At 36.5% G+C, this 23,109-nt stretch overlaps 4 protein-coding genes across 4 annotated transcripts; 2 read left to right on the plus strand and 2 right to left on the minus strand.

Moving 5' to 3' along the window:
- Window positions 1-106: 106 nt before the first annotated feature.
- LOC136812824 (uncharacterized) lies at window positions 107-2,800 on the plus strand (the record flags this gene model as incomplete). The annotated part of the gene is given in 3 exon segments (XM_067069348.1): window positions 107-368; window positions 1,272-1,724; window positions 2,055-2,800. Coding segments are annotated over 3 exon segments (1,212 nt in total), but the record flags the coding sequence as incomplete, so codon positions are not given.
- Window positions 2,801-5,602: 2,802 nt separating this feature from the next.
- LOC136812825 (uncharacterized) lies at window positions 5,603-8,502 on the minus strand. The gene is made up of 2 exons (XM_067069349.1): window positions 6,353-8,502; window positions 5,603-6,176 (listed from the first exon to the last, which is right to left on the minus strand). The coding sequence occupies exons 1-2, from the start codon at window positions 8,438-8,440 to the stop codon at window positions 5,997-5,999; spliced, it is 2,268 nt and encodes a 755-aa protein (XP_066925450.1). The 5' UTR covers window positions 8,441-8,502; the 3' UTR covers window positions 5,603-5,996.
- A 19-nt stretch (window positions 8,503-8,521) lies between these two features.
- LOC136812827 (uncharacterized) lies at window positions 8,522-11,666 on the minus strand. Its single transcript, XM_067069350.1, has 5 exons — window positions 11,386-11,666; window positions 10,017-11,133; window positions 9,635-9,894; window positions 9,109-9,521; window positions 8,522-8,984 (listed from the first exon to the last, which is right to left on the minus strand). The coding sequence occupies exons 1-3, from the start codon at window positions 11,515-11,517 to the stop codon at window positions 9,839-9,841; spliced, it is 1,305 nt and encodes a 434-aa protein (XP_066925451.1). The 5' UTR covers window positions 11,518-11,666; the 3' UTR covers window positions 8,522-8,984; window positions 9,109-9,521; window positions 9,635-9,838.
- Window positions 11,667-13,154: 1,488 nt separating this feature from the next.
- On the plus strand, window positions 13,155-22,726 carry LOC136812823 (uncharacterized). The gene is made up of 9 exons (XM_067069347.1): window positions 13,155-13,560; window positions 14,319-14,452; window positions 14,841-15,030; window positions 15,513-15,647; window positions 16,703-16,850; window positions 17,683-18,036; window positions 18,444-18,673; window positions 19,081-19,351; window positions 22,059-22,726. Exons 1-9 carry the CDS (start codon window positions 13,228-13,230, stop codon window positions 22,529-22,531), a joined length of 2,268 nt encoding a protein of 755 aa, XP_066925448.1. The 5' UTR covers window positions 13,155-13,227; the 3' UTR covers window positions 22,532-22,726.
- Window positions 22,727-23,109: the final 383 nt, after the last annotated feature.

The following is a 23,109-nucleotide window of genomic DNA, read 5'->3' on the forward strand; positions in this document are numbered from 1 at the left end:
ATGTGCTAATTTGCTGTGTAAGATTTATTCTATCTCAGAAAAAGACAAATAACCTTGCTTTGACCATGGAGTATTGCTTTTTACCATTGTGTTTTTTGATTTTCAGTTTTGTGGACCTCTCAACTATCCAAATCCAATTCTATGTCAAAGTCCTGCTCCACCAATACCTCTTAACAAATTTACCAAGATTAAGATCCAACAAATTCCCAACGGAGATGATTCCAAATTCATTGTTTACATCAATGGAAAAACTGTTTGGACAGCTACACCAAACTATCCAACCATGTTTTCGAACGTGAAAGTTTATGAAGGGGATCCATATTTCCCTGCTGCTAACATTGAAACCAAGAACTATAAATTTCAATCAGGTAGCTAACTCTCTAGTTTTTGGGTGTGCTTCCAGCACGTGTCGAAAATTCTATTTTTTTTTAATGGTGAATAATGCCTACGAAAGGTTGAAATTTCCTTATTTCCCTGCTGCTAACATTGAAACCAAGAATTATAAGTTTCAATCAGGTAACTCTCTAGTTTTTGGGTGTGCTTCCAGCACGTGTCGAAAATTCTAAATTTTTTTAATGGTGAATAATGCCTACGAAAGGTTGAAATTTCCTTATTTCCCTGCTGGTAACATTGAAACCAAGAATTATAAGTTTCAATCAGGTAACTCTCTAGTTTTTGGGTGTGCTTCCAGCACGTGTCGAAAATTCGAACTTCTTTTAGTGGTGAATAATGCCTACGAAAGGTTGAAATATCCTTATTTCCCTGCTGCTAACATTGAAACCAAGAATTATAAGTTTCAATCAGGTAACTCTCTGTTTTTTGGGTGTGCTTCCAGCACGTGTCGAAAATTCGAATTTTTTTTAATGGTGAATAATGCCTACGAAAGGTTGAAATATCCTTATTTCCCTGCTGCTAACACATTGAAACCAAGAATTATAAGTTTCAATCAGGTAACTCTCTGTTTTTTGGTGTGTCTCCAGCACGTGTAAATTTCAGTCAGGTAATTCTAACTTCTGAGAAACTGAACTTCAACTTTTGTTCAAACAAGTCAAATAACTACAAAAAAAGGATTTCTATAGGAAAGTTTTTTATTTCATTCCAAAAGACTTCATTCAGATGTTATAATAATATTAAGCCGCCGTTTCAAACCAATAATTTTTTGTCCGCTTAGTTTTAGTTTAATAGAGATCTAAAAAGAGTGTTCTCTAGTATACGGTAAAAAAAATAATATTGAACACTATTCTTTAAACTTCTACAATTCTTCATCTTAGGGATCACTGCAGGTCACGTCCTTGAAACTGTCAAGAAACTGCAAAACATGTGGACACTCAAACTCGCCATCATTCCCGTCAAAACACAAAACGGTGACACAAGCATTCTCCACGCTACACCTTACTTCGATAGCCGTACAGTGGGAGAACTAAAAATCGATTTCCTTGATAAAACAACCAGGCTTCGTATCTGTGTACCGTCGCTCTCGACATCTTATACACCCTACTGCATCACATTCCCACGCTCCTTACCACTAAGCAAGTTGGCAAAGATCCAGATTCGCCGTCGACCAGCAGTCTCTGGAACTGATTACATTATCCATTTGAACGGGGAACAGAAATACAAGTTTAACGATCCAACACCAAATAAAGTTGATGATGTAAATATGTATCTCTCTGATCCTTTCATGGCGCCCGCTAATGCTGTTCTGGAAGCATACCAATTCAATAATGGTAAGTATAAGAGGATGACCCTTCAAGAATTGTGGAGACTCTAAGTTTAACTTGAATCTCTATAACTGGAATGTTCTTAACTCGAACAGGTTTTATTGTCCATTAAGTTAACAATGCCTTCAATAAACCTTATTCCTTACTCGAAATTTCCTTAACTTGATATACTTGCTCCTTGCGAGCTCCGTAAGTGAATACCTGAGTTGTTTTTTCGTTTTTTTTTGGAAAAAAATATTCTTTGGGAACGAGATTTTTACTGCTATGAGATATTGAGCAATCCTTCACTTATAAATCCGTTTAAATCTTTACATTGTTGTCAACTTCTCTCTCCAGGCGTTCAGAAAGGTCACGTCATAGATGAAAAATCCAGTCTCGGCCCAGCCTGGAAACTCAATCTTAAGATCACCATAACCAACACACAGCATACGGGCTGGATCAACATTCTACACGCTGTCAACAATGGTGTCTCAAGTGATTTATTGTTTTATGTTTTCATTCAACCGAGAACAACACGCCCATACATATGTACCGCCCTCAAACAAGGTGGCGCCAACCTATGTACATCCACGTCATCGCTATCCTTGAATAGACCAACTTTGATTGAAATAGATCATTTTCAATCTTCTGGGAAATATTACTATCAGATGACTGTTGGTGGACAAGCAGTGTATTTGGATACGAGCAAAAGGCGACCAAAACCCATTCTGAATGCAAATCCAAGGACATTTGAAAATGTGGTTGTTTATGCGTCAAGCCCTTACTATAACAAACCTTCTGACAATGTAGAAATTAGTGGATATAGTTTAGTGCAAAACGTTGATCGGTTTTAATCGGATTAATTTTCGTGAACCAAAAAAACAAAAAAAGAAAAGATTTATTTTCGCGAATTGGCATTAAGAAAAATTCGAATCAGTCGAAATAACGAAACTGGCCCCGAAAACGCCCAAATGAGCACGAAAATAAGTGCGATTAAAGTAGAACATTTTAACCAATATTCGAACCAGAGTTTTACTTTCTCTTTATATTTCTTATGTATATGTTTCTTATGTATCTTTTTGCATTATAGTACGATTGTGTAATCAAATAAATATAAGGATACTTCAATTTTTTTGTAACTTGATTTTGAAGAAAAATTTTGATCGTGTAGACTCGTGGTCCAATTGGATGTGTAATCATGTCTATAATTGGAGATATATGTATAAGAATCTACGCCTGGACCAATCTAAACCATTTGAAGAAGTTAGGATAGATGAGTGAAAGAGTTTATCGGTGGACCAAGAACATCACGCAAAATATTGTGATTGAGGAAAATGGTATGCAGACCAACTAAACTGTTGTATTTTCGAAAATTTAACAAGTGGGGGGGGGTGTTTATTTGGAACCTAAGAGTATATTTTATCTGATATTCCGACGGCAGATTAGCGGTCGCCCACGCTAAAGCGCCAATGCCAATGTCAATTTCCTATTAGAGAGGAATGATAGTCGACCTTTGATTTGCCGCATCCACAGTCGGGCTCAATGATCCTTGCGCGTTAGCCTAGGGACCTAGAAGTATTTCGGTTAGACTTTACAGTCCCCGAAAATGAGGGCTTGGGTTCAGGCCTCCTCTCTACAAATCCTTGACGCGGTCAGTAATCTATTTTTAGATTTAATTAATTTTCCAGACCTTGGGAGCTTTAGCGTGTCGGAAGAAAATGTCTACATCAAGGGCCAGATAAAGTGCAAATAAATTATTATGTCTACTTTTCTTTTTTGATTGGATTAGATTTGATTGTAGTGTGCTGTGATCAGAAATACATGGAGGAAACAAGTCAATGGGTTGCTTGGGAGAATCGTACACCATTGCATAATTTGGATGGAAAGTAAGTGCTATCTTTAGACTGATAGGTTAATCACATTGTCAATCAAATATACTTTAGGCGTACAAATTTTCGCGAGCAGAAACTTTCGCGATTTTCGCGAATTTTGGCCCTTTTCCCGAAAGTAAATGTCTTTAAAAATTCTAGGAAAGGCCATTCGCAAAAGTTTATGCTCGCGAAAAATCCTTGACAAAAGAAAAAATCTGTAAAACTTCAAACTTTGAAAAGTAATTTTGCCTGGAAACCCAAAATATTTTAAATCACGCCAAAACTGTAGGTTTTTAGACTTGGTAACATTCGAATTCCGAGCTTGGAGAGGGCTCACTAAAGGAAATAAGTAGCCCACTGTAGGTGCGGTCGTTCAGGGTGTGTTTTCAGTCTTCCCAAAGTGCACTGTAAGGGGTCAGAATCGTTTTTTGAACAAAATTTAGAAAATATTTAAAATTTGGCAATTTTGTCTAAAAATAAACAAAAACTTTCAAGAAAATGCACAAGGGTTGATGGTTTGCTCAGATTTGGCCAAAATTTACTCTGCACCGTATATATAAATACAGCCAGACATTTTTGACCAATCTTTTGTTTGGAATTTTTCCTGGCGACGACAGCATAAAATTACCAATGAAGAGTTATTATAAATCATGTAATTATAACTATAAATATATCAACCAATCAGCAACCACCTCGTGCATAATTTGTCTCAGTTCTCATCATAATCAATTTTTCGTATAAAATGTGGTAACAATTTATGGAGAGATTATGCGTGGGAAAATGCATGCATGATGGATCACCTAGAGATTTGTTCATTATGTTATTTGTTGTACATCAAAGTAAAATAAAAGGAAGGAATATTACCCCGTAACATAATTATCGTATCATGCCCCCCAGCTGTTTGCGTAAATGCGTGTAAATTGAAAATTGAAAAAAAAAGCGTCAATGCGTGAATTGAAAAAAACTTGCGTGAACGTGAAAATCCACTTTTTGAATGCGTGAGTCTGGGCTATTTTGTGCGTGAATACGTGAATTTTCCCTTTTTTCCACATCATTATGTGCAGTTTTCCCGATTTTCCAATGTTTCCCCCAATTTTTCCCGAAAATTTTCCGATTTTCTTAAAAATCGGGTTATTGCGTGAAGCTTGGGGAAAATTTGTATGAATGCGTGAATTTTGAAAAAAAATTGCGTGATTGTGTGAATTGAGGATCCGCTTGGGGGCCTTTATCATCAAACTCATATAACAGTACTACATAGATTTTAAACGAATCCGGTCTAGCATTTTCAATATGAAAAATTATATTCTCTACTTGGTGATGTTTTCACAGGGCTGGTGTGTAGATTATACACCAATTAGTCCATGAGCTGAGGGCCTAATTTTGAGATTTTGGGCTCAACGAGGTTACCAGACATATTATATACCAAAAGATCCCAAATTTTATGTAGAGTGGAAATTTCCATGTTAGCAAGGTCAAAAAGTATGGAATCGAAAGATTTCGGGTTTAGACTGAGGGGTGGTATGCTGTTAACACCTCAAAAATTGGGAATTTATTCTCTACCCTAGTTTTACATTTTTGTTAATATTTCAAAAAGTAAGAAAGATATAGACCTGAAATTTTTTGTAGATACTCATACTATCCTAAAGAATCCCAGAATGCAATATCAATGATATGTCATTTACTAAATCGGTCCTATGACGTCATAAAGGCGTGCCAAAACGATTAAAATCAAAATTTTCATGAAATCTAAGAAAAAAAAAAATCAACATCTTTAAGGTTTTTAGAGTTAAAACAGTATAAAAGCAATAAAAAAGCATTTTTTCATACAAGTATAGGTCTTAGCCATTCAAAATAACTTTCTTTGATTATTGATGGGGCGCCAAATCTTCAAAAATTCGATTTTCCTGTTTCGAGCCAAAAATGACCAATTTTACACCTCATGGAGAAAAATGGGCTATGGGTTTAAAACGAATGTATAATTCATGGATACTATGAATATACAGTAAATTGAAAAAGAAAAACACCCAAAGTGACCTTTCTTTAAATGCTGTATGGCGCGCCAAATCAACGAAAATCAAATTTTAGCCCTATGTCAAAAGGTAGAGACTATTGACATAAAAAACCTAAATAGAGTGACAAAATATTATTGTAAAAATTAAAGGGAAGGCTTCAAAGGACCCTTTAAATGCAAATTTAAAGAAGAGCAAAGAGTCAATCATATTATCAAATATCAATAAATGGATAATTTTTCATCAAAATGAAATTTCAGTTGATACCAAAATAATAAATTTATGGTCAGACTAACCCCAGTAGATGATCTCTCTGATCTCGACTCGAGATACTTATTCGCATTGTCATTCTCAATACACTACATTAGAGAATCAAATTATTGTTCTAAATTGCTGAATAGTTGTCATATATTCAAAAATCAATTTTCCTCAAGATCACTTTCTTCGTCACTTTCGAAGTCTTCGCTTTCCTGGTCGTCTTCGTCTCGATTTCCACAATCACCACATCCACACGCATCACTGCATTCCATCTTGTTCATCACACACGGACAAGTCGCTCCACATGACTTTTTGCAATCGCACGTAACAAGTGAGAGTACCTAAAAATTAAATTAAATTTTTAGATGAGTAGTCTACGAGTTTCTCTAAGACTTGAGCGCGGCTTTTCAGTTTTCTAAACCCTAAATAGTTTTCTATCATTTTGAGGCTAACATTTTCAAAGGAAGTCTTTTAGATTAGATCTAGACACGATAAGGTATGATCATCTTATATTCACCTCGTCCAATGCAGGATTGCAAGTCATCCACTTGACAAACAAACCACCATCGTCGATTCCCCAACCATGTTCCGAAGGATCACATCTTTCAACTAATGGATTGAGACACATCCTCCAAATCTTCGCTTGATAGTTGGCCCTTTTGATGTGCTGGCTTAATACGTTTAGACATGGTGGAAGTCCTTCGCACGAAACCTTTCCACTTTTTCGACAATATATATCGTAGCGTAGATCGTTTACTGAAATTCCAAGTTTCAAGGCATCTTTCTTTCCATACATATGGCAGACAAAACTTTCCAAAACTGATTGGGTTTCTTCACTTATGTTCCAGCTCATCCCAAGCTCTCCAAATGCTTCAACGTACTCCTTCTTCTGTATCAAAATTTTCAAAGGTTTGATTTTTCCTCGTCCGGCGAAAGCGCTGATCGAATCACATCCTGTGAAGCAATGAAAACCAGGCAAAGCTTTGAGGAACATTTCTTGAGTGTAATCTGGTTTGTTGATCTGTGAGTAGTAGTTTTTACATGCCAGGTTCAGATCAATAAGCCTTCTGTTATCACCAGTTCCAGTTAGCATGAACAAATTGCAGCGAAGTGCATTGAGATTCGAAGCTGCAATGATGAATACATCTGTATCAGGAGTTGCAATGATTACTTTTTCATGATTTGAAGCTGCGTCTTTTGTGTGAAGAATCATTCTTGTATCAGCTTCCTCCTGGTTTGATCGCAAACGATCGCAAATTTCCATGTGTTGTTTGGTTAGTTTCCAGGTTTCAGTGGAGTCATTTACATAGAGAATCTTGTCACCCAACAGATGCCTTTTACTTTTCCAATCGTTCAGGAAGTATGTGATTAGCTTATTCTTGAATTCTCCTGATGAAAGAAGTTGACCCCATTGTTTGATCGGTGCTGACGAGACTATTTGTTTGACTGTCATCTCACCAGTTGATCTCCTTTGGCGTTCAACATCTTTGATTGAAGTTTCGAAGTAAACATCAAAAACGACGTCGATTCTAGATGCCGATGGCGTAGCGCTGACGATTGACTTCAAGAGCTTTGTGGAGAACTGGTCGAAAGTCAACCCACCAGACTTGAGCTGCCGAACATATGCCATTCCATCAACGACAAATGCGTGATCTCCTTGTAGCATTTCAACTGGAGTGGTTTCCCCCTCGACCGCGTGTAATAGTCGTGACTTGGCTGTTTTCTTCAAGGTACCATCCGGTTCTGACAATGACAGAGGTAGCTCAATCAGGGGAAATGAGAGGAGTTGTTTTAGATCGATGACTCTAGATTGAGCGATGATAGCAATTTTTGCAAACAACTCTTTCGTACTTTCAATAGCCACTAATCTTGCCTTGTGCTTTGCTGCTTTTGACATCGCAATATTGGAAAAAGTGGGTAATTTTTGTTTCTTCATGCGATCAAAGATTGATAAAGTATGGCCTTCTTCCAGACGCTCCTTGTTGAAGGTAATCATGAGCTCTTTACCTATCTCTTTAACTGAAAGCATTTTGTCTGCTGTGGCTTCATCCAATGCAATTCCTCTTGAAATCGACAGCAATGGCATCTCAGCAAATGGATGGACGAAAGTTTCCTCCAGGATCGAAATGATTGATTGTACGGCTGCTTCATCCTTTTTGATCCGTGCTGGAGATAGATCTTTGTGCTTGTGCTTTTGACTTGTGAAATTTAAATGCTGATGAAACACTTCGCGAAGGGATGCCCTGTATGTAGCGTTAAGTTCCCATCTATGGACTGCTCCTATGTTCGTCGAGAAGCCAGTTGTGCCACCTGGTGTCTTGGTGTCTTTATTCAACGTCATCTCGATCACTTTGTCGGTCTCTACTCTGCTGAAAACACCGTCACTTATTTGGGCTGTGAAATTCCCAAGAATGAACTGCTCGTAAATTTCAGGAAAGTCGTGTTCCAAAGCCAACATGTCACCAAGCATCACAGACAAGTACCTTGCGTAGTTGATGTTATCGTAGGCAAAGGCATATGGGATTATTTCACGAATACATTCAAGCAGAAGATCCCACAAACCAGCTCTGCAAGCATATATTACGTTCAATAGAAGCTCGACCATTTCGATGTAGCTGATCCAAAATTTCGGCAAATTAAAATCTGACGATTTGATTTCATCTGTCAGGTCGATGTATGTAATTGTTGAAATACTGCTCGATTGTTTCATCAGCGTCCAAGATATTGTAAACATTTTCGTCGATCTTCTCCAATGAAAGTTGGCTGCACACTTCATCAACTCGACCACATTTTCCAGTTTCCACAAGTTTCTCGAGCAAAAGACGTTGAAGGGCTTCATAGAAGAGCTTGTACATCCGCACACCCCGATTGTAGCCCTTTCCTCGTAATGCTGAATCGACGGAGCCTTCAGCAATGACGGTGCTTTGGATGAGGGCGTCTTTCAGTCCACCATCAGCAAAACGCTTTGAAAGGATATGCATGTACGTCATGATCATATGAAACATTCCCATCATCAGGACACAGTTGTGAAACTTCTCCGGTTCTTTCCACTTTATCTCACAGGCCTTGCAATAAATTGCTTGGTCGAAAACGCAAACGATTGACTTCAGCTTCAAGGAATCCATTATTTCCAGTGCTCGGGAGAGTACCTAAATAGTACGAGATTTTAATTATCTTAGGGTAAAATGATTATTAGAGGAGCCATAACTATATGAGCAAAAGCAGGATAAACATAAAAATAAGCTTAACTTAGATATTTCATGGTACTCTTACCTGATGTATTGTTGATTTTTCAGTCGCTGGCTTGTTAATGCAATTGAGATATTCGATTGACGATTTCATTATTGGTGTCCCATTCTGGATAGAAATGTTGAATCCAGTCCAACTTGGAATCATCTGTTGTGGGGAGTAATCTCGACGGAGGAGAGCCCAAATGAAATTTGATTTTTCTCTGTCTGCAAACAGGAAATCCTTGAAAGGATTTGCGGGGAATTTCCGACTTTCAGGATCCTTTCTCTTTCCTCCGAGCATCATTACAGCTTGATTATCATTGTCTTGAAGTTTGAATGATCTTCGTTTCTGCCTCTGATACTTAGACGAGTTTGGAAGCGGTGGTAATGTTACACTAGATGGGTCTTTCTTCATTTGTATCAATAGATTATTCACTTTGTGTGTTGTTCCCGAACCTACAATTGAGATTTTATTTCAATAAGGTTTGAGACGGAGATCTATAACATTCAAGATGAATATAAACTTAAAATTTATACAAGTTTTACGAGGTTTAAAGAATCGATCCTACCTGTTAAAGTTTCTTCGTTTCTGTCGATATTGTCAGCGACGTATAAGCTGAAGATCTCTTTAAGTGCATTTAGGAGCAACGTTCCATTTTCTTTCTGTTTATCAACGATTAAATAGGCGTTTTCTGTTTGAATTTCCATGAGTTGTGTGTATGCGATACCGTGCCCTAATTTGTTCAATGATGTAATGATTTCGGTGTTGTTTGTTAACGCTTTAACAATGCTTGGGAGAGTAGGATGCTCTTCGGTGTCTTTACCCTGCCTATGAGGTAAAAAGGTAAAATAGGACTAGGTGATCAATAATTCTTTACCCCTTAAAAAAGAAACAAAGGGTAGAATAACGTTTACTTTTAAAATTGGAGGAATGAAAAATAAAACAATTACCTTTAGTCACGGCGTAAATCAAATCTTGTGCGATGGACATCTTCAATCTTTCAGCTTTTTCCGATAAGGTGCCATCTTTTCCTTTCAAAAGGGTCGAGAGTAACAGATTCAGCATCGGTGGGATGACTACTTTATCTGGTGTTAAATCTTGGGGCTGTGGTGGCCAAGGTATCGTGTCAGTTAAATTTCTGATTTCCTTTCGAATAAAATCAAAGGTTTTGATAGCTTGTACCTCTTCATTTTTCCATTCATTCTTCAGTTGATCATTTTCTTCTGTAGCGTTGACATATTTCAAGACAATTTCATCGAGGGAAACAGATTGGTGATAAACATACGTTTCATTTCTTGTTTTCAGAAATTTGAGGGATGGCATCTTCGTTTCTAAACTTCTTTTAAAGTTCTTTTTTGTGGAAGCTTCCATGGTGAGATCATTGTCCTTCAGTTTTCCTTCCATAATGGACATGAGAAAGTTCAACGTGACAATTTCACTTGAATGGAAACTTTCTTGTTCTAAGCAATACTTAATCACTGCTTTAAAGGCTTCTGCTTCAATTTCAGTTTTGTCTTCTCCTTTGCCATCAGGGACCTTGATAAATGACTGATAACAGCTTTTGTGGTACTTGGCTTCATTGGTAATTAGGTTGGAAATACCCAGCACATCAAAATTACCTTTTTTCTTTGCCCATTCTAATATTTGGTCTCGTCCTCTTTCATCAATACATTGAACTAAATTTTCTTCTTCTCGGTTTTTTGTTTTTCTCTTCTTACAAAAAATACATTCGTCTTTCAATATTGGAGAGTCTGAGCATACTCGCTTTGCACGTCTTTCGGTTTCCTCAATACCATCGGTATATTTTTCAATGTCGCCAACCTGTGCCTGGATCATCTCGTGTTTAAGTTTAAGTTTATCAATTTCTCGTTTCATGATAAAGCGCTGATAACATTTCCGGTGATATAGGATATTTGCAGGTATTTCGCTTGGACTATCTGATTTTGTTTCCATAAGGGGGTGTTTTCTTAGAGTGGCTGCCTCCTTTAGTTTTAACCACGTGTCCAGCTTGGTCAAAGTCACAAGCTCTTCACAAGAATCGGTGCAATGGATGACGCAAATTTGTTGCTGTGAAGAGGAAAAGTTGCAAAATATTATCAAATGCATACGGAAGGCTGGTTAAAATTGCATCACATATCATTATTTCTATGATTACAAAGAATATGAAAAAGAAGTTTCCTATTCCCCATCGCAAATTAGTAAATCTATACGAATCAGATGTAATATACTAGGAAAATTGAACTGCCCTATATCTCACATGCCGTTTTGATTTTATCAGACAAGCAATAAAATACTGTATGGTACGAAGGCTAAACTCACCACATTAGAAGAATTTCGGTCATTTTCCTTGTGTTTTCTTGATTTAGAACTACTTGCAATTGATTGAGAAGGAACAAAGTCAGGGTCATCATCTTTCTCACTCTTCTTTCTTTTCTTTTTATATTTAACCATTGTTTTATCTCTGTACTACTTTTTCTCTTAAATAAAAAAACAGCTAAATTTCATTACACCATTACAAAATACGAAAATAATTTTTAAAAATGTCTTGAATCTCAAAAACTTCGCTAATCCATATCTAATACTATCATAACCTTGTCCAAAGCGGCACATATGAAGAATAAATTTTTCCAGTTTCTGAATGAAAAAATATAACACGAGTTTAAATAGTGATAATTGCTTGAATTATGACAAATACTGTTACATTCGGAGACCTTTGTAATAACAATTACGTCAAACAGCTATGAAAGCAATTATTAAGATATCAAAAGAAAACAGATAAAAAATGATTGATCAGATTGAGCTTTGACCAGGAAAATTGAATTTTCGTTGATTTGGCGCGCCACCATACAGCATTTAAAAAAAAAGGTCACTTTGGGTGTTTTTCTTTTTCAATTTACTGTATATTCATGGTATCCATGAATTATACATTCGTTTTAACCCCATAGCCCATTTTTCTCCAAGAGGTGTAAAATTGGTCATTTTTGGCTCGAAACAGGAAAATCGAATTTTTGAAGATTTGGCGCCCCATCAATAATCAAAGAAAGTTATTTTGAATGGCTAAGACCTATACTTGTATGAAAAAATGCTTTTTTATTGCTTTTATACTATTTTAACTCTAAAAACCTTAAAGATGTTGATTTTTTTCTTAGATTTCATGAAAATTTTGATTTTAATCGTTTTGGCACGCCTTTATGACGTCATAGAACCGATTTAGTAAATGACATATCATTGATATTGCATTCTGGGATTCTTTAGGATAGTATGAGTATCTACAAAAAATTTCAGGTCTATATCTTTCTTACAAAACTAGGGTAGAGAATAAATTCCCAATTTTTGAGGTGTTAACAACATACCACCCCTCAGTCTAAACCCGAAATCTTTCGATTCCATACTTTTTGACCTTGCTAACATGGAAATTTCCAATCTACATAAAATTTGGGATCTTTTGGTATATAATATGTCTGGTAACCTCATTGAGCCCATTTTGACCCCCAGCTCATGGACTAAATTACTTTGCACGTTTGTTTATAAGAATAAACTATATAAAAACATAAGGCTTCGACGGCCAAAATGTTAATAACAAGTCCAGAACATTTTAAGGCTTTAAGGACCCAAAAACACTTGATTTCTTTGGAGAATGGGTAAAAATGGTCAAAAATTGGTGAAAATAAAAACATGTTAAGAAGATTTATTGGCTGGAAACCCAAAAAGCTAAAAACATTCAAAGGCTTCAAAAATTTTGGATGTTCTTATAAAAATAACGTGTTTTCTTTGAATTTTCTCTTTCTCCATCTCTAAACGAGTTTTGAAAATGTTGCCTTGGTTTATGATTGGCTCGTTAGCGTTTATGTAATACGTTCGTTGAGGAGGGAGATTAAATGATGGAAATTAAGTCTCCTCTCCCACTCATTGACGTCCGTTTTATATGAGCCAGCAAATTTTTGACTGAGTCTGTGAAATTGTTCTTAAATTTTTATTGTTCTGAACAATAGAGCTATTGTTTTGAGGGCCTAAATCTGAGGCTGGTGTTCTTATTTATTTATTTGTTCTTAGAAATAAAAATTGGTATATACTGTATATAAATTGGCACAATGATAGTAAACAAAAAAACTAGTACTGTGGAGTGATGAAGAGAGAGAGCATCGTCAGTTAAAGGATATAATGGAAATTTTTTGTTGGAAACCCTCTGTTTTCTTTTTATACATCTTCTACTTAATATTTGTCGGGCAAGTTACCACTGTTCCCGATCTAGTGAAGAAAGATCCAAATGGTAGTGATATTGACCAGTTTGGCCTTACCATCTTTAACATCACTAATGACAACGCCGATCCAGTTTGCGGGGATGTTTTGACACTTGATGGCAAAAACTATATGGAAAATTCATGCGCAAAGTATTTAACAAACATTGAGGGTATAAACATGATATCAGATTTCAAATTTTTTGGGAGACCTTTTGATCAGTCTGACGGTACGACTAATAGCGGCCAAGCCAAGGTAAGACGTAAAATAAGTTTTTATTTTCTAGCAGCTTCTTTACAAGTGCTAATTATAGGGGTTAGAAAAAAAGCTGCCGAAGAAAGGTGCTTTGACTATAGTCAGAAAATTTCTTAAGGGATTTGAAGATGAAACTTTTGTTTTGGTTTCCTTGACACTTTTAACAAAAAATTGCCTTTGCAAGTTGTTTGGTAATTTATTCTGTCAATAGTAATTAAGAATTTAATTACAAAAATGACGTTGTGAACTTTAGAAAAACGTCAATAGAATGTTCTACTACCATCTTAAACAAAAAATATGGTAATATTTCAATGGGTATCTAACTTTTTTCGTTCGAATTCTTTTTAATTTTTTTGGGGAAATTTTTCTAAATCGATGAAAATTTGGTCCTCAAAGTTGAAATACTTTTCATTGCGATTTTTAAATTTTCAGATTCAGGAATAGTTGGCCTAACAGAAAATGTATAACATACCATAGTTTTGTTGGCTACATCAGTATATTCACTATGGTCAGAGCCCTTAAATCTAGAAGGGAAGAAAAATTGTCATTTTATATATTCCATATTTCTTTTTCATCATAAACGTGGAGCGATTTAGTTGATTATAAAAGGGGCGATACTTCTGAACTTTTGCATATACATAGAGCAAAGGAGAAAAAATGAGAGAGAATGTCTTGAGAATTATTTTTCTGATAATGTCAGCATTTTTTTGTGAAAATTTTATCTATAATGAACTCTTACACATTATATACCACTATAGATACATTTCAATGGGTTCTTGTCATTTGGTACATATTCACAAAACATTGCAAACAAACAAGCCTGTTTTCACTGGGATAAATCACCATCACCTTCAAAATACCTTTATAATTTTCTGGCACCCTATTGGATGAGGTGAGATTTTATCTTATTTGTTTGTAATTATTTATGTAGACCAAATCTCCTTCGTGAGAGGAATTCTCGCCAAGATCAAAGTTGCATATATTTTTTTACAAGCAGCCAAGTCCCTAAGGGCCGGCTAAACAACCGGCAATTGACCAACTTACTTAGCAACCCTGGATCCTTAGATTTTATGTAATTTGAATCGACAAACTGACCCGGGAAAAATTTATAAGTCTCTTTAAACGAGGCCAAAAATAGTTACAAATTGGCAAAATGGACCCACTGCAGCATGTTCAATATTTGGATGAATATATTTTTTTAAAGACAATGTATTAAAATATGCTGAAAGCTTTTGGAACAGACTTTTGGTGACAATATGTCTTAATTCTTTATTAACAAGGTATTTTGAAGGCTCAGTCCATTTCTTCGAATTATCAGAAACAGACCATAGCAACGATTGGGAGACCATCTTTGCAGATTTGCAACAAACTGGATTCAATCTTGATACAAACTCGGCGAAGGAAAGAATTTTAGTTTTTACATGGCTTCGGATGTCTTCGGATGGTACGAAAAATGGAAATGTTTTCGAGGTAAGCGTCCGGTTTTTGATAGGCCTTATTCATGAACAGAAAAGTTGATATAAGTTAACTCAATTCAAGTGTTGAAAGGCTAATTTTCATGGAACTGTATCACTCTGGGTTTGATGTTTCTTTCATTTTGAGTGCAGGAAACCTCAAAGTTGGACAATAAACAATCATGTTTATCGATCGTACGTTCGACAAAAAATTAATTAAGAAACAGGCCCAGATACAACAAAATGCATAATTAGTAATTAGATTTATATCAGCCCTAGAGACAGTTTCATAAGCCCGGAGGGTGAGTAAGGTAAGTAATGGCGGGTGAAAGCAAGTTCGATATTTGACGTACGGCATTATGTTGGCTTTGCTTATACGGTATTTTGGTGTTTTTCCCGTACAGGGCAAAGTAGACAACGACATGCACGGGCAGCCCTGCAACCGTAGCCGTAGAATATCTCCGATACATAATCTCGCTATTGTTTATACTTCTACAGGAAAAACTGATGAACACATTCCAATTGTACTTGATCTTACATGGCGGTGTAACATACGCACAATTCTACTACAGAGCTTTAGATACCAATCATTTAGTTATCGATGATGATGTTGGGACAACTTGTTATGGGCAGGTAAGATTTAAGTCACTCCAAAGTAGCTCTGATGAAGGCAGTTACATAATTTTTAAGGATTACAATAATCGAAATGAGCCTCATGATTCTTGTTTACACTGTAGATGAAAGAACGGAAAACTGAGTCTTTTTAACTAAAGAAAATAATCGAAGTTTTTGGGGCTGGACATTAGTAGTAAAAGTTCTTAATGCTTTTTTAAATCTTAGCCTTTTTATAATCTTAGTATTTCTTATAAAAAAATTCTTCTTAAAACGATGTATGTCATTTCGAAATTTGCGTTAAGCCGCTCTTTTTCACCGGGATGAAAGCCGCGCCATTTTACTTTTAACGATTGAATACACCTTGTCCGATAAAACGGAGCGTTCCCTCAACAATCAAATCACTTGTTATGCAATTTCATTTGAGATTTGACCAATCAGATCGATTTGATTGTTGATGGAACTTTCGGAATGTTATGTGTAAGTACGGTATTTTAGACCATGTTCAGATGTTATTGTTCCGTATCGCTCCGGTGTTGTATTTGTTACGGATAGGAAGTGTTCATGCTCATTTCGGAACGTTTTGGAGTAGGAAAACGGAGCAGTTCCCATTCCGATGAAAATAATGGAGCGAAACCGTTTCGATCTGTTTTGCTTTGTAACGTCTTCTTTTTTGACGTTTCCAATTTTGACGTTCACACGGTGTTTTGTTTCGTAGCGAGCACCTCACTAAAAACCGGGATTTCTCATCTCGTTTCTTGATGAGTTCCACTTTGACGATTTTTGAAAAAGAGAAGCCTTTCAAGTGCTTTGACGCAAGTTCGATTATTTTACTACTGCAGGAGCTTCGAAAGTTAAAAGTGACGTCAAAAATCGAATGTTTAGAGCCCGAAAACCTGGGCTCAAAACATTCAAAAAAGTTGCAAAGTGGAATAGACGTTATATTAATTGCGTCAAAAAAACGCGGGTGACGTCTAGTATAGGCTTAGTGTTTCGGAACCGTTTCGTTTTTGAGTGAAACGGAGCGTAGCGTGTGAACGTGGTCTTATTTCAAGCACATTGAATGTAATTTTTAGGTTGGAATAGCAAGAGATCTAAAAAATCTTTTTGGGACAGAAAGTGTAGGATACCGGCTTGGAAGATTACCACAAGTTGCTGAATATTATTCGAATGTTAACAACAATGATGTTGGGAGCTGGGTATATTGTCTTGCAGCAACTCAAAGTTAGTAATTGAAGAAAGGGCTACTTAGACTACACAATATATTGACGAATAACTATATTTGACAATATCGTTTTCGGACCGTAATGTAAGAAGTAAACAACAGGTGCTCTATTATCAAAAGGAATTTTCTTTCTGTAAACAATCCCCCTGTATTGTTGAAAAATTGCAAATCAAGCTGACAATATATTGCGGACACCTTTTCAATATATTGCCGGCACTCAGCAATGTATCATCAATATATTGCCTGACAATATATTCTGTAGCGTATGTAGCTCTTAACCCCCTTAACTATTAGTAAAGTTTCTCTGAAAACGATAAGGCAAAATAATTCAAGAGCATTAAGCATTAGTAATGGTTTTTCAAGGAAAAACACTGTAGCCTTGCTAGAGAGAACTATTTGCACCCCAAGGGACGTATACTTAATGTCTTGATCATTGTGAAAGAAGACCTCCCGGTGCTCATGAAAGATCGGTCTTTAAAAGCACTGGGAGGTCTTCTTTAAGGTAGCCCAGACCTCTTAGAGGGGGTCAGGAATTGTCTTTGTTGGTGTACCATGACAATTGACAATTAAAATATATTTGAGTTCCATAGAGCTGTATAAAGACCCGTCAAAAATATTGTTCCCAAGGGAGCGCTATTACTGAAACTTGAAAATATCCATAGTTCCAAAAGGGTTTGATTCTGAAGTTTCCGAGATGGCAGTGGGGAATTTAAGCTAGAAAAAAATTGTCTGACATTTATTACCAGTACTGACAAAAAACTTTCCGTAGAAAACATTACGCGTTATGAATATCTAAACAATCTGTTGCCAAACATTTGATTGTGTTTTTAGTGTATCAAGAGCAAGAGAGGGAAGACTATTGTGAGAATGTGGGTGAAAACATCAAATGTGAATGGAGAATGGCTGCTATCCAAACTATCGAAGCAACTGCCAGTGCACCCATCAAAAATACACCCATCAATACCCAGGTGGGGATATCTTTACCCCGTCGTTCAGATAGGTTCTGCGAATACCGTGACGATGGCAAATTCGTATTCCCTTTGGATTGTAGGGGTTATTTTATTTGTGATGGTGGGAAAGTCTCATTTGCTTCATGTCCTGAAGGTGAACATTTTCATCCGAAACTTCGAAGGTGTGTTGACGAGAAGCAAAGTTCATGTTTTTCAAAGATGCCGGTCCAATCAGGTATTACCGAGTTTATGTATGTGTGTTTTTCTGCGACAGAGATCGTTAGTTTTTCATTTGTCTACATCCTGACTCATTAAGGACGACGGTAATTCAGCACTTTTACCATCCTCGATTTTGCGGGTCAGAACTGCGGGTTCTTCCAAATCACTTAAGTCACTTGACCGTCCACAAAAGTGAAAATATATAAACTCGCTATTATGGTAAATTAGCCAAAAATGCCAATATGTTATGGCACTGATTGTAGATTGGAATTGTGCTTATAAAATATCGATAGACCGATATGATTATTGTTTTTGTAAGAACTGATTTATTTTCTGGACGAAGTTACAAGTATTATTTCATTTTCTGTGCAAGGTTAAGATTATGTAGTATTGAATGCATGTATATACTCATTTACTCAATAGATATGGTGGTTACATATTTGCCAACAGCAAAAAATTATAAGCCGCGAGACGTGATAAAAACGTTGCACAAACTATGGACGGTCAATATTCATCTCAAACCTCGTGGCATTTCAACATTTAGAGGCTACACAAGTGCTTTTTACGCAGTTGCTCCCATGGAAGGAGTTTTTCGGAGTGTGAAATATCGAACGCCAAGTATTCTTTTTGAAAGCGGTACAACTAGATTACAGGTATATTACCCTTCCCCATGGCGTTCAAAATTCAAGACCTAAAAAGCTTTGACGGAAAAGTGGGTGTGAATGTTAGGTTTTTTGAAAACAAATTGACGTCAACACTGCAATGACATCATTAATTAGGTCCACCGGATTTTGACGTCAAAGCACGCTTGCTAGGCCAAAACGATTTTTTTCTGAATTGTTTGCGTTATTTCCACGGCTTTTGTTGGTCTAGATTTGAAAATCTTGGATGGGAAATGAAGCCAGGAATACACAAGAAGCGATGATAGACTTGCTTGAGTTACATGTCAAAGTGAATTATGAGAAATCAATGTTTTCTAATATCCACCTATTATTATACTAGCAGAAAGGTTTGTGATTAAGTATTTCAACCCCGCAACTTTCTTTAAATTCGTTTTTAGGTTTGCGGAGTCTTGAACTATCCGAGCCCATCCACCTGTCAAACAATATCAACACCACTACCTCTCAACAAATTCACCAGAGTACAAATTCAACAAATCCCAAATGGAGCTGACTCTAAATTCATCGTCAAATACAATAGGACAACCATGTGGATCGGGAAGCCGACAAATTTGCGAGCATTTCACAATGTTCTTGTCTATCATTGGGACAATAGTGATTCAGGAATAAGACCTGCTAATGCTGAAACTAAACGTTGCAAGTTTTACTCTGGTATGTAAATATTCACGCTTTTTTATACGATTATATTTTAGCGACCGTAGTGCAGTGGTAGAGCATCCTGCTACGGTGCGCAAGGTTGTGGGTTCAACCCTCAGCCGGGTCATACCAAAGATTTCTAAAATGGTACTTGATGTCTCCCTGCTTGATGCTCAGCAATTAAGAGAAGGATCAAGGGTAAATGGAGCAGCAATCCAGGCAGAAAAAAGTGGCGCCCTCCCCTACCTTCGGGTAGATAGCTATCGAAAGAGGAGCCTTCGGGTCGCCTCCGACTGCGGTCGCAGACTTACTTTACTTTATACGAATACTCATGATGAAATTGGCCGAAAAATTAAGAATATGATAAGAATATCACCATCATGAAATTTAGCAACAGAACCTAAGACTGTCATTTTTAGAGCAATTTTAACTGTAAATTACTCCCCAGTAAGGATCAAAACCTTTCATAAAACTGCCATTTTATGCTTCACGTGTGTATTACATGTTAAATTCAAGTATGATTTCGATCCTAGCCTAAGAATACCGTAAGAATATTTTGGGATGATTTTCCCCAAAAAGTTAAGAATATCCATCATGAAATGAATAAACACCATTCTTATGAAAAAAGCGTGTAATAGATCACTGACCTTTATATATCCCTGGTGGGCAAAAAAGAGTATGTGAAGAATTTTATAGACAATGAATGAAATGTCTCAAATAATAAAAAGCTAATGACAGACTAATTTTTGTGGTTTAAGTATCACATGAGAAATATCTAGTGAAAGTGCTTATGACGAGGTTTCCAGCGCAACTAACAAAAGAGAAATAGAATTTCTATGGCACTAATTACTCTGCAGACGTCAAACATGATGTCTAACCTCCGTTCATGGAGGTATAAAGAAACAGGAGGAGTATGCTATTGTAACCATGCTCGCCCTACGATTAAAAAAATTACGAGGTATGCATGCTCCTAATCTCATATATCGTGCATTTGAGCTCTTTTGTTGATAGGTGAAATCTTATTGGCTAACTTAAGTGTTGGAAATAAGATGAGACGAGATTCATTGTTTCTGACATTGGTGTAAGAAAATATTTGGATTAAAAAAAGGCCTCGTATATTAGAAGGCTAGAAATCCTCGATGCTGATAGTAAGAATATTCAGAGCAAACTTGAGTTCTACTAAAAAGTCGTATTTCATTGGGCGAGCCTAGAATTTCTTTTGATTTATTACATAAAAGAAATCAAAAGACTTTAACGATCAATTACCGACAAATTCATCTCCTGTCTTTCTTTATACCTCTATGCTTCGTCAAGTTTTCACTACACTACAGTACACTACACTTAAGGCTTGGGGACACGAGAAGTTTTTTTCGCGTTTGTGCAATGCAACATGCTCAATCCCACCAACATAAAACGCTTTCTCGTGTCTCCACCCCATTTTTCTTCTTAATAATATTTGTGCTTCTCTCACCGGGGGGGGGGGGGGGGGTGGCACTCGATTTCGAAACGACGGTACGTGCCGTGCAAAATCTGCTTTTCAAAATCGTACCCTTACAGTGCAGTTCAATATGGCTGAAAAGGTACCATTTCAGTGCATTTTCTCTTGATTTACCCAACCCATATAGTGCACTATATTTCTCAGCTGTAAATCTGCGTGAAAGAAGAAGCTTGGGAAATTTTCTGAGAAAAACTTATTCTTGTCAGCTGTAATTATCAGACAATAGAAACTTTTTCAAACAAACGAGAAGTAAAAACCATTCTTTTTAACAATTATTTTGAATTTGTTTTAAAATTCGACCCTTGCAGTGTAATCTCACAGAAACACACCCTTACAGTGCATTTTGGGATGCTGAAAAACCCAACCCTTAAGCGCGGTACATGACGTAGGCCAGATCATATGAGCCCCCCCCCCCCCTCCCCGGGTTCTCTCACCTTTGTCCCTGGGACAAAATCAGCGTGTCTTTTGGGTATCTCCCTCACTCTTTGTCCCATGAAACAAAAAAAGAAACCATAGGACACGCACTTTTTTCTTAAGTTGGTGGGATGCAGCATGTTGCGTTGCACCAACGCGAAAAAAACTTTTCGTGTCCCCAAGCCTTTATACAAACGCCTGATTGCAAACAAACTTCGTTGCGGCTCGTTTTATCGCATCCAATCAGATTGCAGTATTTTCTCTCACAATAACAAAGAGAAAAAGTTTGCCATTTTGAATTGCTCTTGGGAATAGAAGATTGTTATTTTGCCTTTGATAACAAAATATTTTTATTGCTTTGGGAATACGAAAAGTCTTCGGCAAAGGCGATCATGTTTTTACCGAGTTTGTTTGCAACTAAGCTAATAGTATAGATATTTTTAAAGTCAAAATTATACTATTTACTTAAAACCTTGGCTATACAATTTTAGTCTGTACAGACCATATTTCTTGCCCAACCTGTAGTTCAGCCCGTCTCCATATTTTCCCTGCAATAATCAAGTCTTTTTTTAAGTTCTTTTAGGTCTTCTAGAAATTAACTAAAGGGGCAGAAAGATAAGCGAGGTTGGGTTACTTTAATAATAAGATATTTACTTTTAAGATTTTCATTAAAAGAAACAGTACTTTTTCTTAACCTACGCTGTGAGCTGGGGTCCTAGTGGGTCTGTGACACAGGGGTGTATTAGAAAAATGAGTATACGTTACGTAAAATTTGTACAAGTTCAATTTAATTGCTTTTCCATTTTGTAGGAATCACTCAAGGTCACCTTATTGAAACTATTAAGAAACTATATAACACATGGACACTCCAAATCACCTTGCTCCCTCTTGGTATACGAGATAGTGACTCAAACATACTTCACGTCACGCAATACTTGAACAGCGCGAGGGAAGGATTGTTGAAGTTGGATTTTATGGACAGCACTAGCCATTTGAGAATCTGCTCGCCTTCCATTACGTCAAAATCGTCAAATGGTTGTATCATACTTCCTCGTCCGTTGGAAATCAATAAATTGGTCACAATAACAATTCAAAGAAGACAAACAACAAAAGGTGGATATGATTTAGTGATTACCCTTACTGGGTCACAGTTTTTTTCGATCAGATTCAATGATGCTGTATCTCGAGTATTGGAAGATGTCAATGTATACGTGTCTGATTCGTGGATGCCATCTGCAAATGCTGTACTGGATGCCTATCAATTTAGCACGAAAATAAAATGATTTAACCACCTGCAAATATCTTCATTGACCTTGAGGGGATTAATTTTCGCGAGGACTTATATTTTCACGAGGCAAATTTTTTTCAAAAATTATTTGATTTTCGCGGGACTTATTTTCGGTACATTACTACTATTATTACTACGTTTCGCGAGTTTTTTTTCGAAAACTCGAACCTGAAGACTAAAAGATCGAACAGTAGACTCATAGAAAACTTCGAAACATTTGAGATTTTGTCAAAAAATAAAAACTGTTGTGCTTCTTTCAAACACAAATGATTCTTTTTCAAAAATTATTAAATTCTTGCGGGGCTTATTTTTGCGAAGACGGGAATTGAAAATTTTCGTGAGACTTATATTCGTGAATCTTTAGCATTTCCGAGCCTGTTTTCAAATTTGTGTATGCTTATTAAAAAAAACATGTATACCTTAATTCGCGCCTTCGCGCACCCCATAAAATAGGATATTCTCGCGCCCATTAATTTTCGCGCATCTTGTGTAAATTTCTGATTTTATTTTTGAGTGTTTTTGGTGAAAAATATACGTAAAGAAGACACAAAAAGGCATGAAATCAGAAGTTTT

This window comes from Clytia hemisphaerica, unplaced genomic scaffold (assembly GCF_902728285.1).
Source record: "Clytia hemisphaerica strain Z4C2 unplaced genomic scaffold, Clytia hemisphaerica genome assembly, whole genome shotgun sequence".
Taxonomy (NCBI): domain Eukaryota; kingdom Metazoa; phylum Cnidaria; class Hydrozoa; order Leptothecata; family Clytiidae; genus Clytia; species Clytia hemisphaerica.

Excerpts from the sequence above, each read along its gene's own strand:
- LOC136812823 (XM_067069347.1), top strand. The coding sequence starts at position 13,228 with ATGGAAATTTTTTGTTGGAAACCCTCTGTTTTCTTTTTATACATCTTC. Across the intron at positions 14,453-14,840 it reads CTGGCACCCTATTGGATGAG|GTATTTTGAAGGCTCAGTCC; the intron begins GTGAGATTTTAT and ends TTTATTAACAAG. Across the intron at positions 18,674-19,080 it reads GCGGTACAACTAGATTACAG|GTTTGCGGAGTCTTGAACTA; the intron begins GTATATTACCCT and ends ATTCGTTTTTAG.
- LOC136812825 (XM_067069349.1), bottom strand. The coding sequence starts at position 8,440 with ATGGTCGAGCTTCTATTGAACGTAATATATGCTTGCAGAGCTGGTTTG. Across the intron at positions 6,177-6,352 it reads GCAATCCTGCATTGGACGAG|GTACTCTCACTTGTTACGTG; the intron begins GTGAATATAAGA and ends TTTAATTTTTAG.
- LOC136812827 (XM_067069350.1), bottom strand. The coding sequence starts at position 11,517 with ATGGTTAAATATAAAAAGAAAAGAAAGAAGAGTGAGAAAGATGATGAC. Across the intron at positions 11,134-11,385 it reads ACCGAAATTCTTCTAATGTG|CAACAAATTTGCGTCATCCA; the intron begins GTGAGTTTAGCC and ends TCCTCTTCACAG. Across the intron at positions 9,895-10,016 it reads GATTTACGCCGTGACTAAAG|GCAGGGTAAAGACACCGAAG; the intron begins GTAATTGTTTTA and ends TTTACCTCATAG.